Source organism: Bacillus rossius, chromosome 5 (genome assembly GCF_032445375.1).
Source record: "Bacillus rossius redtenbacheri isolate Brsri chromosome 5, Brsri_v3, whole genome shotgun sequence".
Classification (NCBI taxonomy): domain Eukaryota; kingdom Metazoa; phylum Arthropoda; class Insecta; order Phasmatodea; family Bacillidae; genus Bacillus; species Bacillus rossius.
In genome coordinates, this window is record NC_086333.1 from 47,121,128 (window position 1) to 47,137,729 (window position 16,602).

At 32.0% G+C, this 16,602-nt stretch overlaps 1 protein-coding gene across 6 annotated transcripts in view; it reads left to right on the forward strand.

The window, feature by feature from the left end:
* The window catches only part of LOC134531777 (activated Cdc42 kinase-like), an 81,714-nt gene that overhangs the window by 16,219 nt on the left and 48,893 nt on the right, over positions 1-16,602 (forward strand). For all 6 annotated transcript variants that reach the window (XM_063367681.1, XM_063367678.1, XM_063367679.1 and 3 more), the window contains exons 5-8: positions 2,166-2,315; positions 7,324-7,472; positions 11,180-11,320; positions 13,194-13,353. In XM_063367681.1, the coding sequence (XP_063223751.1) occupies positions 2,166-2,315; positions 7,324-7,472; positions 11,180-11,320; positions 13,194-13,353 (600 nt within the window). The remainder of the gene's footprint in view (positions 1-2,165; positions 2,316-7,323; positions 7,473-11,179; positions 11,321-13,193; positions 13,354-16,602) is intronic.

Genomic DNA, 16,602 nt, shown 5'->3' on the forward strand with positions numbered 1-16,602 from the left:
TTCATATATGTATATGTATCTCTCACAGATATTATGTCTGCTAGTTTTACAGGTTATATCAAAGCTTAACTCATGATGATATTAGAATTTAATTACAAATTAACAAAAAAAAAAGTAATAGTTTTTACTGTTTGCTAATTTGTGGCAGTTCTGCTTTGTTGTTTTGTCAACTTTGATTAATTCGACCACGTCCATATTGAAAATTTGTGGCTGATCACCAAACAATTGAATACAAGCTGTAGTTTGTGAAAAATGTAATTTTCCCAAAATGCTTTTCAGAAGAGTTACTCTTATTTCTGTGTGCAATGATCAAGTTGAGATGTTTATCCTCTGTCATGTGTCAATTATGTTATCTTAAATGTAAGTAAATTTATTTCCTATCACAAATTGTTAATTGCATACTTAACTGGCTCTATCAATACGGATAAAAAAATATTTTAATACCATTGGCACGTAAGAGTTCAAGGTTTTGTTTGTCGGACTAAAAGAATTTAAAGCCCTGGTACAATTAGGAGGTCCTCAGACGTGACCCTACCTGATTCTTGAATTGTATTGTACGTGACGTCACTCTGTACATGTCGAGATGGCTAACTTTAATATTTGGGGTCATCAGCAGGCTGGCAGGGTGTGTGGATTCCATTTGCCATTGTTTTGTGAAGTCATGAATGACATATGCCAAATCAAAGGTTTATCTAATGCACAAAGTTGCAGTAAACACTATTCAGGTTCATTGAAAATATATATTACGTGAAATGAAACATATTAGCTAGTAAAGTAAGTTGTTAAAACATGCTCACTCACAAACTTTGGCTGGCTGGAAATGTGTTTGAGAGCATTAACGAGAGGGTTGTATTCACATATTTTTCACTTTTTATTTTTTATTATGTTGTATTTAATTATTCTAGAATTTATAGGTCTACCTATTAAAAATTTTTATTTGTAAATTGGCAATGGCAATTTTACGAAAGCTTCTATTTACAAATAAAAATATGCAAGTATTTCAATGAGCACATGAAAATTTACAAAACCAATGGGGTTTCGCAAACTCGGTATCTGTATTGACTAGAGCAGGAGCGTAACAAATTTTTGCTTAGTTTTCTTGAGTTGTTCTTGCCTACCATCATTATTTTTACTCTCAGAAATTAATATGTAGTGTTATGGCGAACAACAAAATGTAAAATATAGAAACTTAATAATTTCAAAATAAAACGGTTCTTGCCTACCATCATTATTTTTATTCTCAGAAATTAATAGTGTTATGGCGAACAACAAAATTTAAAATATAGAAACTTAATAATTTCAAAATAAAACTATGAATCTTAAAATATATAAAAGGGCTTGTGTATAACATTTAAATATTTTCTTATATTTTAATAAGTAGCTTATGTTTCAGTAATAAGCCAATAAAGGCACTTAATCAATTTAACATGCCACATGACTATGTATATTAATAATTTTTGGTTGTGGTATATAGTTTGGGAACTATTTTATTCAAGTAAAATTTGTTTTAAGTTCTGGCAGGTCAGAAACAATAATTAAATTGTTTATGCTGTCTTCTTTTGGAATATAAGTATGGGACCTGTGACGTTAACACATAACAACTTTATATCTAAATCTTAAATTTGCGTAGTTTCACCATCAAGCAAATTCCTTGAAAAACTTAATTTTGTTCCTTGAAAGCCTGGAAATGTGCATGAATTTCAAAATCAAAGTTCGGTGGCTACACTGGTAAAGTAAAATTATTTTTTTCTTATGCTTTTTTACATGATACGTTTGGTACAAACTTCCAGCCTACAAAATAACATTCAATAACTTCAATACATTAAAATTAAATTTTTTGTATTTTAGTAAAATTAATTTAAAACACTGAATGATTTCATGATTTTAGTTGCATTTACATACTTTATGCTGTATTAATTGCATTTTGGTGTAATATGGTGCATTCAGGTGCTTTTCAGTGTTATTTTGATTTCATCGCAATTCACCATACAATCGGATGGTAAGTTATAAAATTTTGTACACTTTTGGTTTTGACATATTCCTTAAGTGTTTCACCATTCTTTTGTCTGTGCAAAACTCCATAGAATATTTTTAGTGTATGTTTATAAGAAATGAATAAAACAATTATTGTACAATATTTTACATTTGTGTGTTTATATTTACAGATCCAAGTTGCTATCAAGTGCCTTAGCCGTGAACGCATGCAGAATAATCCCATAGAATTTTTGAAGGAAGCTGCAATCATGCATGCGATAGATCACGAGCATATAGTGAGACTGTATGGGGTGGTACTGGATACCAACGCACTCATGCTGGTATGTAAAGTGTGTGATTCCTCAAAGTTCAGTTCGATTTGATTCAGAGTTGAATTCCTGTTGTATGTTTGAAAATTGGATCCGATTTTGGTTCCAAATCTTTATTCCAGCTTACCAAAATAGTTCCTGTAAAAAAATAAACAAAAAAAAAATGTTATTCCATACTCCCATTGGTGTATAATAACTAATGCCAAGTATAACTACAGTGAAATCTCATTTCGAGGTACCTGAAAATACCCAAATGTTAAGTACTTTAATAATGAAAGTACTTATATTAAACTGTTGCTAAGTGTAAAACAGCTTGTAAGGTACTGGAAATATGTACTTTTAAGTGAGTAATCCTTTAAAGTGAATTCACCTGCCCTTTGAAGTAACGCCCTAATTTGTTCTATGAAAACAGAGCACTCATCAATACAATGATAATCAAATACTTTTTTTTTCCATAAGAGTGTATGTTAATCAAAATAATTTGTTTTTAAATCAGGTAAGTGTGCTTGCTGACAAACATTTTAATCAAGATTACTCCCGTTAAAATCAATTTCAGTACTAATATATGTGTCTAAATATATTTTAAGTAGAGATGTACCGATTCACAAAATTTTGCTGATATGCTGATACGGCTGTTGCCAATTCACAGATTTCAAACTGATACAGGAGAAAACACATTTTAGTTAAAATATTTTTATAAATTTATTAAATTACCCAAAATAACTCATTCTAAGAAAAGCATGCAATGAAAATGCACATTATTTTAGTTTACAAACGGAACATAACCTCTCTTTTTTTTTTAACTTGTATTTTTTAGCTTGTTTTCAATTGTTTGTTAATGACCCATTAGTTTCTTATTGAAACATAAATTTACTAATGAAGGCTGGAAACATAATTATTGAATATTAATAAAATTATTTAATTATAGGTAACTATGAAATACATATATGGATTCACAAAATACGAATTATAAAAAAATGAATTTAAAATGTGCAAAATTGTTAAACTTTGTACTTTTTACAATTAAAGAACGGGAATTCCAATACCATCTTAATGCGTGCTTAGGCAAAAATTTATGTTACCAAACATTTATATGGAAATGCATTTCATGTGGTCGCTTTCACCGTAAACAGTAAAAGTAATTTATGTTTTGTGAAATCCTGTATTATTTGGTTATTTTTTTTGATTCAGTTTTAAAAACTTTACAAAAAAATATCTTCCGTTACGATATTACGAACATTTCATTGCAGTTCAAGTAGTTGGTATTTTCCATTATTTGTAGTGGTAGCCATGCTCTAATTGAAGAAAGTTTTTGTTCTTATCTAACTTAATCGTGATGTATTAGATTCAAGAACGTTATTAAAACTTAGGATGTTTAAGTTTGATATGTACGCCTGGCACACAAAGCTAAGAAATGATGATCAAAGTGTGTAGTACTGTAGTACAAAAAGTGAAAAGGGTACTGGGGAAGTTTTAGCGTTATAAGAGGCAGTTTCATTTTTCAATAATATTGGCCAAAAATTTACAAGCCTATCGTGAATAGGCAGAAATGCTGATTCAACTAAATATTGGCAAAATCAGCTTCTGCCGATTCATATTGGCACAGCTCTAATTTTAAGTGCATTGAAATAAATGTTGAGTAACATTTTGAGACTAAACAATCTAAAATTAAATTCAAACATTCATGGACCGCATTGTTAACATAATAGGGCTTGGGCATGACACTTCTAAAAGGCTGTAACAACTTTTCTGAGTTACAAAATAATAATGTTATTAATATGAGAATATTTCAATTCTAATAAGATTAAAAAAAATCATAAAAATAGTTTTTCTATTATTAGAAAGATTATTTAACTTGTTAACATATTTTCTGACTTTCTGACACTGTTTTTTATGAAGATGTGTGTCTGCAATGATTTTCCACTATCGTATCCTAGTAGGCGCAAAGGTAAACTAGCCCTGAGATCTTCTGGCTTTTCTATCCAGAGCTGCTGCTGACATACGGGATGGCATAATATGTATAAATGTTGGCTGAACACTCAGGCTGTGTTCTGGATAATAAGAAAGTAATTAGCAATTAAGGAAAGAAAAAACAAACTATTGTTGATTCCTAACATGATTAATTTGTTGCATTGTATTGAATACTACTCAAGCGCTATTGCCATTGTGTGTGTGAACAGAAATAAAAATTTGAATGAAAGAAAAAAGCGCTACTTTGAATCTATGACCTCGCTGCTTCAAATAACGCCGTAATTGATTGGCATTGTTACTTCAAATCCACATTAATCTTTGAGAAGTGAGTGTACTTTGTAATGACTAATGATGTTTCATTGTGTACCCAAAAATAAACCTTCCATGTAAGTTTGTTTGATTATGAAACAAAATGTTTTCATTCCATAAAAAATATTTCTAGGCTTAATAATTACAGAAAAGCAACATGTAAGCAGACACATAGAAAGCCTTTTCTGTATTACTTTTTCTTTTCAACTCACCATATGGTCAGCAAAAATTTTCTCCACTGAAAAACAAATTTTTTTTGCCTTTACAAATGTTACAATACGTGAGTGACACTAAACCAGTTGTAAAATCCATAATAGTGTATTTTATATACTAAAAACATTCACACTCATTTAATAAATATTTTTTACGAACAGCATAAAGTGTAATGTAACATGTTTGTGCCATACCTCGGTACTATTGAATGGCACTTTAGTAAAAAAAAAAGTACATTTAAGATATTAAATATTTTCTTTTCAAATTAGTTTGCTGGGGTACAAATCTGTGATGCAAAGAATGACATTCATTCTAAAATGGGGTCAGTTACCTGTGTTTTTAGATGTAAATAGTGCATTTACTGATTATGGGCAGTATAATCTTATATTTATAACTTATGAGGGACTGTTAAACATTGGTTTTTAAATGTAAGGTAAACAGTACCTTAGAAATCTGCAGTATTGTGTACATAGGCAGATTTAGTTATGTACCTTAATTGATATTCGTAACTTATCTCAATGCTATAATTTTTTGGATTTGAAATTAAATGAATCTATTAAACAGTTTGGTTTTCAAGTAGTCATGGATTCAAACCGGAACAGAACATTTCGGTATCTGAAATGAACCCCTTTAAAGATTGTATTATAGTACTACATCTACTTGTATAAGGATTATGCTTCTGGGGAAGTTATTTAAATTAAATCGTTACTGGAATAAATTCAAGACCAAAAAATTCATACAAAATTTCAAATCATTTTGGGTAGTACCCCGAAAGGCTAAAATTTGCCTTAAAATTGGCAAATTTACCTCCTAGGTGGTATGAAAGTTATGCTTTATGTATTTCTTCTAAAAATATTTGACTTTTTACCATTTAAATACATTTGACGTCGACCAGGGCTACGCCCTCCCTAAGCCCGATGTGCCTCACGCCACTGCCGACCCCCTCTCCTCCCACCGACACCCTCTGTTTCAAACCTGCCGCCAACAAGTGCGTGTGTGCATGTGTTCGGTCGCACTGCGCGAACCCTTTCGGCGCCCACCCTAACTGGAGCAGTGGAGACTGCATGTTTTTTAAATAATGTAATTATTAAATATCTGTAATCTGTAATCCTTAAATATTAATTAACTTTTAATATTTAAAAGGTTTTAATAGTAATGTGTAACTGTCTTATTAATGTACTAACGGTAAGTTCAGCACTTCCTGCGGCCATGACACCCGGGGCCCGGGGCAGTCTCTTCCGTTCGTCGTGCGGGGTAGGACGCATCTCAGCACCTCGTCGACTTCAACTTTTGCTCGTAACCGATCCATTAACATCCGCAGTCGTAACTGTTGTTTTAAACCTTTTTCTAATCAACCTTAGAGGCCTACCCCAGCAGCAGACTGTGTAAATTAATTAATTAAAGCTCCCCCGGAGCGTTTTGGGTTAATCGGCAGACATAATTTTGGGGCCGGGCCATGCGGTGTCCTCGTCAGCATGAAAGCTGGACTATGTGCTGCTTTCAGTGTGCGTTGTCAGTGTACGTGTCTGCGCCAATAAAGCTCAATATTCACCCGACTCGTTGCAATTAATTCCCGACCACGAGTTTCCCAGCACAGACACGGAGTTGTGTGGGGCACCTCAAGACCCCACAAGCAGTAACATAGCATGCCCGCCGCTGAGAGTGGGCCGGTGAGTGCTAGCGGGGGGAAGTCGAGCCTAGCTCCACATGGGTCATGTCACAGCCCTGGGACAGAGTTGGTAGCCGGGTCCACTTGCCCATCCACGTGGTGGCGCCCAAGGTATAAAGGTACGCCGATTCGAAACCCCCCCTCACGACACATTTTAATTTATTAAATTAATAGGAATGTACTGACTAAAATTATATTGAACCGTGATATGCAACCATTAAGTTAAATAAAAGATAGTAAAAAAATTGAGGAATGACTTTCTCAAGAAAATGATATTAATTTTTCTATAGTATAAGTAACTTGATTGAGAAAAGGATAAAAACATTGCTTAGCAATAAAACTTAAATATTGTAACAGGTATACATATTGTATATTTGCAATTGAATAACAGTCTACTATTGAGTAATCAGAATTTGATTATATTTATTTTTAAATTTCTATTTACTTATCTTAAACATTAATGCAAACAAAAGTTTTAAATAAAAATATCATAAACATCTACAAACATCTAAGGCCATTCTTCCTCTTCCTACACTTCTTCCCTCCACAATCATAATTTATACTCCTGCTAAGAAAAAGAATTTTTCCACCACCCCTTGTTTCAATAACAGAATGTTTTATTTATGTTAAAATAACTTTTACACACCCAGTTATTAAATTTGACAGTTTTATACATTTCCCTCACCTACTAAACCAATTGCTTTAAAATTTTCATAGTGTTACACCTAAAAAATATGTTAGTTACTAAACTACAATTATTTAAATAGGTGTGTTGCTGTGGCTTCTTTTCTTACATTATTTCACCCATTGATCACTAGATAATTTTTTTTTTTTGGGTTTTTTTATTTACCTACCCAGGTGACAGAACTAGCACCATTAAGATCACTGTTGGAATGTTTGAAAGAAGTTTCGCTACGCTCAAGTTTCCCCGTGTTGTCACTCTGTGATTTCGCAATTCAGATATGTGATGGGATGCAGTATCTAGAGATGAAGAGACTGATACACAGGTATGGTTCAGTTTTTTTATAGTGTTTAATCATTGTTACATTTAGATTTATGTGGAAAGGTGGTAATCATTGATAAAATTTAGAGTTTTTTTTTCTTTGTGACTAACCAGGAGAAATATTTTGAAAAATTGAATAAAGTTTGAATATAGAAAAAAAAGTGCATAAAAAACTTTAACTTTTTTTGTTGGTAACATTTTTGATTGTTTAAACTTTAATTGCTGTACAGATGGAGAAAGGTAACAAATTGGACAGATATTGAACTCAATTTCAAGAGAACTCAGATTATAATTAGGTCTATTCATTCTGAGTTTGGTTTCCATGAACGATTGAATAACATTTTGGAAATACTGGGATGGTACCTTACTATAAGTATAACTTCCCCCAGTGTTAGTTACAATGTTTTATGCTTCTATCGTGAATGACCTTGCTGTGAATGAGGTTTACTAACAGTTATAATAAATATTATCATACAACTAATGGCAACAGTCGTGAATGTTTCCAGGATGATATTATTATTGTTGTTGTTATTGTGGAGAAAAATAATTTTTCTTTGACAAGTGCAGAATTAACTACAAAAAGGATTGGCATACAGTACTAACACTGTTGCAAACATTCACAGTAAATAATTTTTATAACAAAACCTAAGTGCTCAGTATATTAGTTAAAGATTTATTTTTGAATAAGAATTATTTCATTAATTTAAATGTGGTTCCTGGAAAAAAAAGGGTATATGACTTTTTCATTTGATTTGTGGATACACCACTCTAAAATACCAAAAAAATATTTCATCTGACTTACATAATATACTATCAACTTTTTTTACTTTGGATGCAGGGTGAACTTAACAAATTAACATATGTCACTAAAGTCTGCTAGGAACAACATAATAATGACATTTACTGTTGTTCATACTGCTACTATTGTTTTTGATGTTTGGCATAGTTTTGCATTTTTCTATTTTTGCTCTGAATTTTTTTCAGTGTTAAGAAGTGAATAATTTTGAATTCCATGCATTATTAATAGTGGCTACCTATAATAATATAAAATATAATGTTATACTGTGTTTATATGTCTCCGTTATCAAAGAGGTTTTATTTCTTTTATCCCATGAAGGAAATAACAAACTTAAAAAAAAATGTTGCTATTGCTAATTAGCGCCATGGCAGGCTCCTAAGAATTGAAGAGTTCCGTTACTTTGTCATGGATCCCATGATCAGAACCTAACCAAACTCTCATTAAAATACCCTTGAAGTACGTCTTTTCCAATAAAAAAAAAATTATCGAAATCGGTTGGTGTGATATTGAGTTATTCGTCCTTTTGTCGCGCACACATTTAATGAAAATTTAAGACTTATATGGTTTTCTCATGGATGCCATTGTCAGAACTGGACCAAATTTAAATGGGACCACACGGGAAGCACCAGCTTTCAAATGAAAAAAGAATCATCAAAATCGGTTCACCCAGTCGAACGTACTGAGGTAACAAACATAAAAAAAAAAACATACAGTCAAATTGATAACCTCCTCTTTTTTTTGAAGTCGGTTAAAAAGAAAAAGAAGTAACATGTTGGTGAAAATACATTGACAGTTAGTTTGTTATAAAGAGGTTTTTGTTGCATGACTTTTCAGTGTGTAGTCAACTCTGAGTCTGTAAATTATTCAAAGCATTAGGTAATAAACTTTTTTTTTTGGTTGCTACTTATATCATCAGATCATCATTTCACACACTCCATTTGTTGTACAGCCTTCCTTGAGATTACTTATTATTTCCAGTTATTGTTGGATTTGTTAGAACAACACATTTATGTTTCCCGGATGTGTTCGTACATGACAATGGCCATGCTGATAAATCACTTTACAACAGGCAAGGGCTGAAGCATTAACGGGTGGCTGGCAGGTTGGAGGAAACGCGATAAGCTGGTGATGTGTCGCATGCTTCGAGACATCGGCATTGCCAAGTTGTGCATGCACGGCTTTGGGGTCACCTTATCAGTGCCCAGAAATATATAAAAAAGTGCTTTTCCTTTATCTATTTTAAGAATTACCAAGAATTTGCTACATTATCAGTGCTTTAAGTTTTTTTTTTTTCAGGATTTAAGGCCTAAGACTATTTTTTTTTGTACTTTAGTGATTGTATGTAAAAAAAATAGACTTTTTAATGCAGATAACCCACCTGCAGATAATTGGGAGTTGACTGTGTATGCATATAATTTAAAATTTTTGAAATTGTTGTTATATTGATAATCTGGATGTAAAATGTTATACTATTGGAATTTCAGAAAAGCTTAAAAGCTGTTGGCCTGGGATTTAAAATTGTACCATATATTCTGAAAATAAAGGCAAAATTTTTACATTTGTCACCAAAATCTCTTACATAGTTTATGTTGACAATTAATTGAGCTAAGTAATATCATGTAGGTGTTTTTTTTATCTGCCTATGCTCCAAGTAAGTTTTTGTGCTTATGTACACATTATTATTTTTATTAAATGGGCTGGACCTTGTTAGTTACTGTCTCCCTTTCAACATACACAGAAAATTTATTTTCATCAAATACAGGTGAATTTTAAGTGATAAAATTGCTCAATTTTATTAATTTAACACAGTATTTTGCTTGCAAATAAGTCCAAACAAAGCAGCATATATTTAATTATGTGCAAATGATTAAAATTTTCTTTAAATATTTTGTGTTTGTTTAATAGATAACCAAAAATAAGAATTTTTTTTTTTCATGATTTTTTGATTACAGGATTTATTATTTGATTTCTAAGAAAATTGGTATTCTAAGCAAAACTATTTGGACATTATGTATACAGTCAAATCAAGTATTTGACCTTATGAAAGTTTAAGGGACAAAAACATATACACATACACAAACAAAATGGTTATATAAACTTGGTTACTTTTGAAAACATCCTAAAAAAAAGTATTACGCCTTTAATATTGTATCTGATAAACAGAAAGAAATTACCCTTATCAGCTTGCTACCACTGCAGCGCACATTGAAGTAGATGTAAAGACAATATTGTGATACACCTGTTTGTATTACCCTTTTCTATGTTTTATGAAAATATCTTAAAGCCATTACTGTTGAGCTATAGCTTGATATTTCCTCCTGACATCGCTATCAACATTGATAACGCAGGAAGTGTTTACCTCATCTAGCATAATGCTGATAAGAGACTGGAAGTGAACATCCTGATTTCAGTCAGATGACAAATTCTGTTTCTTGCTATCCACATTTGTTAAGTATTCTGTATTTTATAATGTTGCAAAGCTGCAGAAGCAGGTTTATAGTGTGTAAAATATTAAAGTGCTGTAGTTTATCTCTTACCTGAAAGAAGGTATAGAATAATGGATTCGAGCATGAAGGTTAGTGGAGTGAAAAATATCATATGTTCTTTAAATGATTCATGCAATGTGAAATTTTGATTTAATGCATTAAATGAAAAATATTAATTTTTTTTGTATACAATCTGTATGTAAATGTTAAATTTTTTTATGAAAAATTTAATGATGGAGTCAAAACCTGTTTACTTAATAGTAGACCATTAGTTCTGTTAAATTTTGTCAAAGGTTTATATTGCTAATTTTAACCAAGAATGAAATATTTGTAATTAAAGTGCTTTTGTTGGCATCAAAAAATTGAAATTGTTTTGGCTCACATATATCTGAGAAATTAATTAATGAAACTTTTTTTTTGTTTCAGGGATTTGGCTGCGCGAAACATTTTAGTGTTTTCCAAGAATAAAGTGAAAATATCAGACTTTGGACTATCAAGGGCTCTTGGAGTTGGCAAAGATTATTACCAAACTAACTTCAATGTTAACCTCAAACTGCCAATTGCATGGTAAGTACTTAAATGGTTTTTGTTTGAATATTTTTGATTCATGTATTTCACATGTTACACATATATTTTAATTTTTTTTCCACATATTTTATATTAAATATTTGGTTTAATTTTTATGTTCTAATAACTGAGCTTTTGTGATAGGTGTTCCTTGTAAATGTGAAGAAAAACATGAGAATGATTTTAGTATACAGCAATTTCATTTACAACATTGTATATACTTTTTGGTACAGTTTTTAAAAATCAGTACCTAATACTTAATCCCCTACTACAATTCACATATAAGAAGAAGTATGTTTAATAAGATAAAATTTCTCTAAATAAGATTCTAAGAAAAAAAAAAAATTCCTTATGGGGTACAGATAAGGAACGAAAGATTCTATTTTGGTGTGAACATTTTTTTAAGCAATAAAAAAATTCTTATAATTTAATTGTCAAAATTTTGCTTCATTAAAGCATAGTATGTATATAATTTAGTGTAATACTTGAAATGAATAGGAACTTGTTGCTACAAATAGAGTCATTTTTAAAGTGATTGGTGTTGATTTTTAAAAAAATATTTTTTATCCATTACTAACAACTGTTATAATACTGTCAATAGACACAGTCTTTGAAAACTTTGAAAACTTCTAATATTTGCCATCTGCCTTAAGGAAGGCAATTTTGCAATGTTAAACGATAAAGAATTATTATTGAAAAATTACACTTGAAATTTATGTGTTTCGGTTCTTGTCCTTTCCCATGCATTTGCTGTTATATCCAGCATTTCTAACTTGAATATGAAGATGCAACACATCCATTTTTTAAAATGTATAGTATATTTTCTATGTAATTTGATTATTATGTTCTTTAATGAATTTTGCAATGGGGAAGATTGGTTTAACATAATATATTGGATGTACAGCATTGCTGGTTTAGGCTGGTTGTCATAGAAACAACCTGAAGAGTGGGAAACAAAATATGAATACATGTACACATGAAAAACAATCCCGTATTGGCTGATGTCAAATGTTACATGCCAATACGACATAGATAATTCCTAGGAAGGACACAGTGGGCTGAAGACACGAGATATTTTTACCAGAACAGGAATTACAAAATATCAACTCTGAACAACAGCACGACAGCTAAACCCAGTGATGAAACAAAACAGTGTATGGCGGACATACCTATTATTATGAACAAGACTGGTGAATTGCGATAAAACCGAAATAACATGGAAAAGCATTTCAATACATCATATAACATCAAAATGCAAGTTAATAAACCATTTAGCACCGAAATGCAACTAAAATCATGAAATCAACCAGCAATTTAACAAAACTTTAACTTCTATTACAAACATGTAATCTTATATTATAGTAAATTCAATGCACATAATAAATTTATTTAGCATGAAGAATGTACCAAAAAAATAACTGAATTAAATGCAAAATATCAATTTAATTTTTTTTTTGATCTTGCATCTCTTATTAGTAACACTTTTTACATTAATGATGTTGGCACATTTTTTGATTACATAAAGATTTGCATATTATTTTAATTTTTCCTGAGTAGTTCTGTCCCAGGTGTGTTTATTGCAAAGTATTTTACTGTAAAAGTGCATCATGTATCAGTAAAAATGTGACATGTTTCTTGAAGTAAGTTTTGAGGAATATTAATTTACATTTTTGTTAAATAATACACTACTTCATAAATAAAGAAAAAAATAAATAAATCCATAAAATCTTGTCTATATCTATTATACTAAATTAATTTTATTATTGGTGGATTATACATGTTTGCGTTAACTAATAGTTACTATTTTGTTAAAGTTTATAAGTATGTGTGTATGTATTTTTATTAAAGAAGTTGGAAAATGTATTCATTGCAGGTGCGCCCCTGAGTGTATCAGTTACTTGAGATTCACTTCAGCGTCTGACGTTTGGGCTTATGGCGTCACCCTTTGGGAGATGTTCAGCTATGGTTTCCAACCATGGGCTGCGCTTACGGGACATCAGATACTAGAAGCAATCGATGAACCAAATTTCCAAGTGAGTTTTCTTATCTCTATTAGCTGAACACATTTCAATGAAATTTTTTTAAGCCTTCGAAGCTTATATTTTATAAATATTTCAATTCTTGTACAGGTAATGGTTAAAAGCAAGATTATATGGTGAATAGCATTAAAACCAAAATAATAACAAAATGGATGTCAGTACAACACATAACAGTATAACATGGAATGACTGGCGGAATGTAATGTGATCTGACGAATCACGTTTTTGGTTGTATTCCAGTGACGTGAAGCATTTTATCCTGGATGTGTGCAAGGTCAATTTCAAGCCGGTAGTGGGTCTGTGATGTTTTGGGAGTGTTTTTTGTATAATGGATTGAGCCCGCTCACTGCGGTGACCACTAACATGAAACAGAATATTTATTTACACATTCTGGATGATTAGATGTTGCATTTCAGTCAATGTTGCATGAAGAGCATACCCCGATTTTTCGAGATGACAAAAGTTAAGTTAATTGTACTGTATGCTTATGTGACTGGCTTTATGAACACTCCCTCATCCTATTACATCTCTATTGGCCTGCATATTTTTTTTTGTACAGCCGATAAAGCAATGAAGGCTTATTTAGAAATAATTACCAATAATTGGTTTCTTCTTCTGGTACCTGAAATGTGATACCGTATTTACTCGCATAATGTCCGCAGTAATTTCGCTACATTTTTGACAAAAAAAATGGGGTGCGGACATTATGCGGTGAAGCCCGAAAAAAATTTTTTCCTCAAAATTTTACGTTTTGTGTAGAGTAAAAAATTGTTCTCTCATAATTAGTTTACTAGCAGAGCGCTGGTGACTGGCGACCCTCCGCAGCGGATGTGAGAAATGTGACAGGTGTCGAGATAATTGGGTGCTGGCGATTAGTGGAAGACACCACTCATTTTTTTTTTCTTCTCTCACTCGCGTGTGTGCTGTTACGTTCAGAAGCCGCAGCCAGCCTACACGAAATAAATGCTTTGCGTGAAAAGATATTTTTTTACTCTTTCATTGAGATGGCCACTGACGGCACGGGGCAGATGTCTAATGTCTGCATTAGCCGGCGCAGGCGAGCCTCCCTCCCTGTCCCTTGCCATTGTCTGTATAAAAAAACTGTGCGCATGTACCCCCACCACTTCTCCGCTACCTCCCCTACTTTGTGACGTAGTGTGAGTTGACGTATACTGGCTTGTGCTATATATAGCCCATCCCCTTGCAACTCGCGTGACGTCGCAGGCAGCTGCGCAGTGGAGTGCGAGTTTCTGAGTCCGGACGGTTTCACCACGCTACAAACCCTCTCAGCGACCACTCCGGAGAATTGAACAACTCAAGGTCAAAGCATTGTTGACAGCGTCAGTAATTTTCCATCCCGTTACTGTGCCTTTCAGGGGTGGCCAAGGTTGCTTTGTCTGGTGCTGACTTAATGCGGATTTAAAAAAATTCCATTTCAAGTATTTAAAAAGAAATGTGCGGACATTATGCGATTAAATACGGTATATGCCCAATTTAAGTAATATTTACTATTTATGTACACACCTGTACACCATACATAAAAATAAAAAAAATATGTAGCAACAAAAATCTTATTTTTTAAAATATGAAATTAATTCAAATATGAAACCATAAAATCTTTGCTTTACAAGTATGCGTTTGACCACATTTTAATTTATTCAGAGAAGTTTCTTTCAGAATGCCATAAACATGGATTCAATGTATCAGTTATTTGATTGGTTTCCAAATAATTTCTGTAATGCTAATATTTAAATTTTGTGCCTATGGGGTGATGATAACTTTTTATGGGGTTTTCCCTGTGCTTCCTCCTCCATATACTGCCACACATTTTGTTGGGCTTAGGAAATCCATAGTGTAGTTGGCAATCTTTAATCTGACATTCTTCAGTTCAGCACATTCTGTAATCTGGAATGGATTATTAATTATTATTTCTATTTTTTTTTGTTGTAAATTGAGCATTTGTTGACCTCAGCTGCCAGGTTCCACCTCTGCGGTTTTATTTTTTACCACATTTTGTTTTTAAGGTTGGGCATTTCGGTTTTATTTTGCTGTTATAAAATTTTGTGTGGTTTCAACTTATAAAAATAAAATACTAATGTATAAAAACTTCACATACTTAGTTAAACGTAGTAAGTAAAAAAAAAACCCTCATTTAAACAAACAACTTCGGAAATGTTAGGTTAGTATGTAGCTTGTAAGATGTCGCAGTAAAATCTTAGCTAAATGTCAGTACGCTCTGAAAACATAATTACACAGCATCTATGTATATAGTATATATGTCTATGGTGGAAGTAGATTTTTTTGTTTCTTTAATGGCTCTGAGAAAGTTAGTAGTTAAACATTATTCAGCAGTTCGTTGACCAGGTTTCAGAATGAAAAGAACGTTGTGGTGATAGTTTGACTTAAATTCTCAATCTTCTTGTTATAAATGATTTTTTTGTTACATAGTATGAACTACACATTCAAAGAATTTTTAATTTAATGAGGAAAATTAGTTTTTTTTTGTCAAACAAATGTTATGGTGCAACTTTTACTGTTGTAGCAAAAAATGGCGAAACATTATACAAGAGAGACTTTTTTTCTTTTAAAGCTGTGAATAAACTTAGTGTGCACATTGTGATAACTTTCTAATTGCATTATTTTTAATGATATTTAATATCTTCAACACAGGATTTACATTTGAATTTCGGTTTTATTTCACTAAAACAAACTGTTTCACTGTTTTGTAGCTAATTGAGGTTAATTTCTGTGTTATATTGCAATTTGCAAAATTTCCATGCCCCTTACAATGTGATATTGGAGATAGTTTTTTTTTTTCGAAACTGTTACTCTCGTGTTCTTTTTACCATAGAGTAGCTTTTACCAGTTTTTTTTTAAAAATATCATTGTGCTACACCTCCCAATTTTTTTTTAGGCATTCCATTAAAACTGTACATACGTTTGATAATTCAGCAAAATTGCTAATCCAGAATGGTCATTGAACGTGCGAGATTGAATAGCTTAGAATAGCTCTACTTAGTTTTTGGAAACTAGTTTTATTGTACGAACTGCATTTTATGAAGCTGTTGTATATGGCTTTTGTCTCCCTATGATGTGGATTCCTGACATGCATCTTCTGCTGTGTTCAGGCTGTCTGCTGAATCAAACACATTGTTTGTTGGCTGTGTTTCTGATAGCCTCTCCACTGGCACTTGCCTGTTGGGTGTAGTTTCCTAGAATCACTTTTCAGAGAGAATTTTCAGA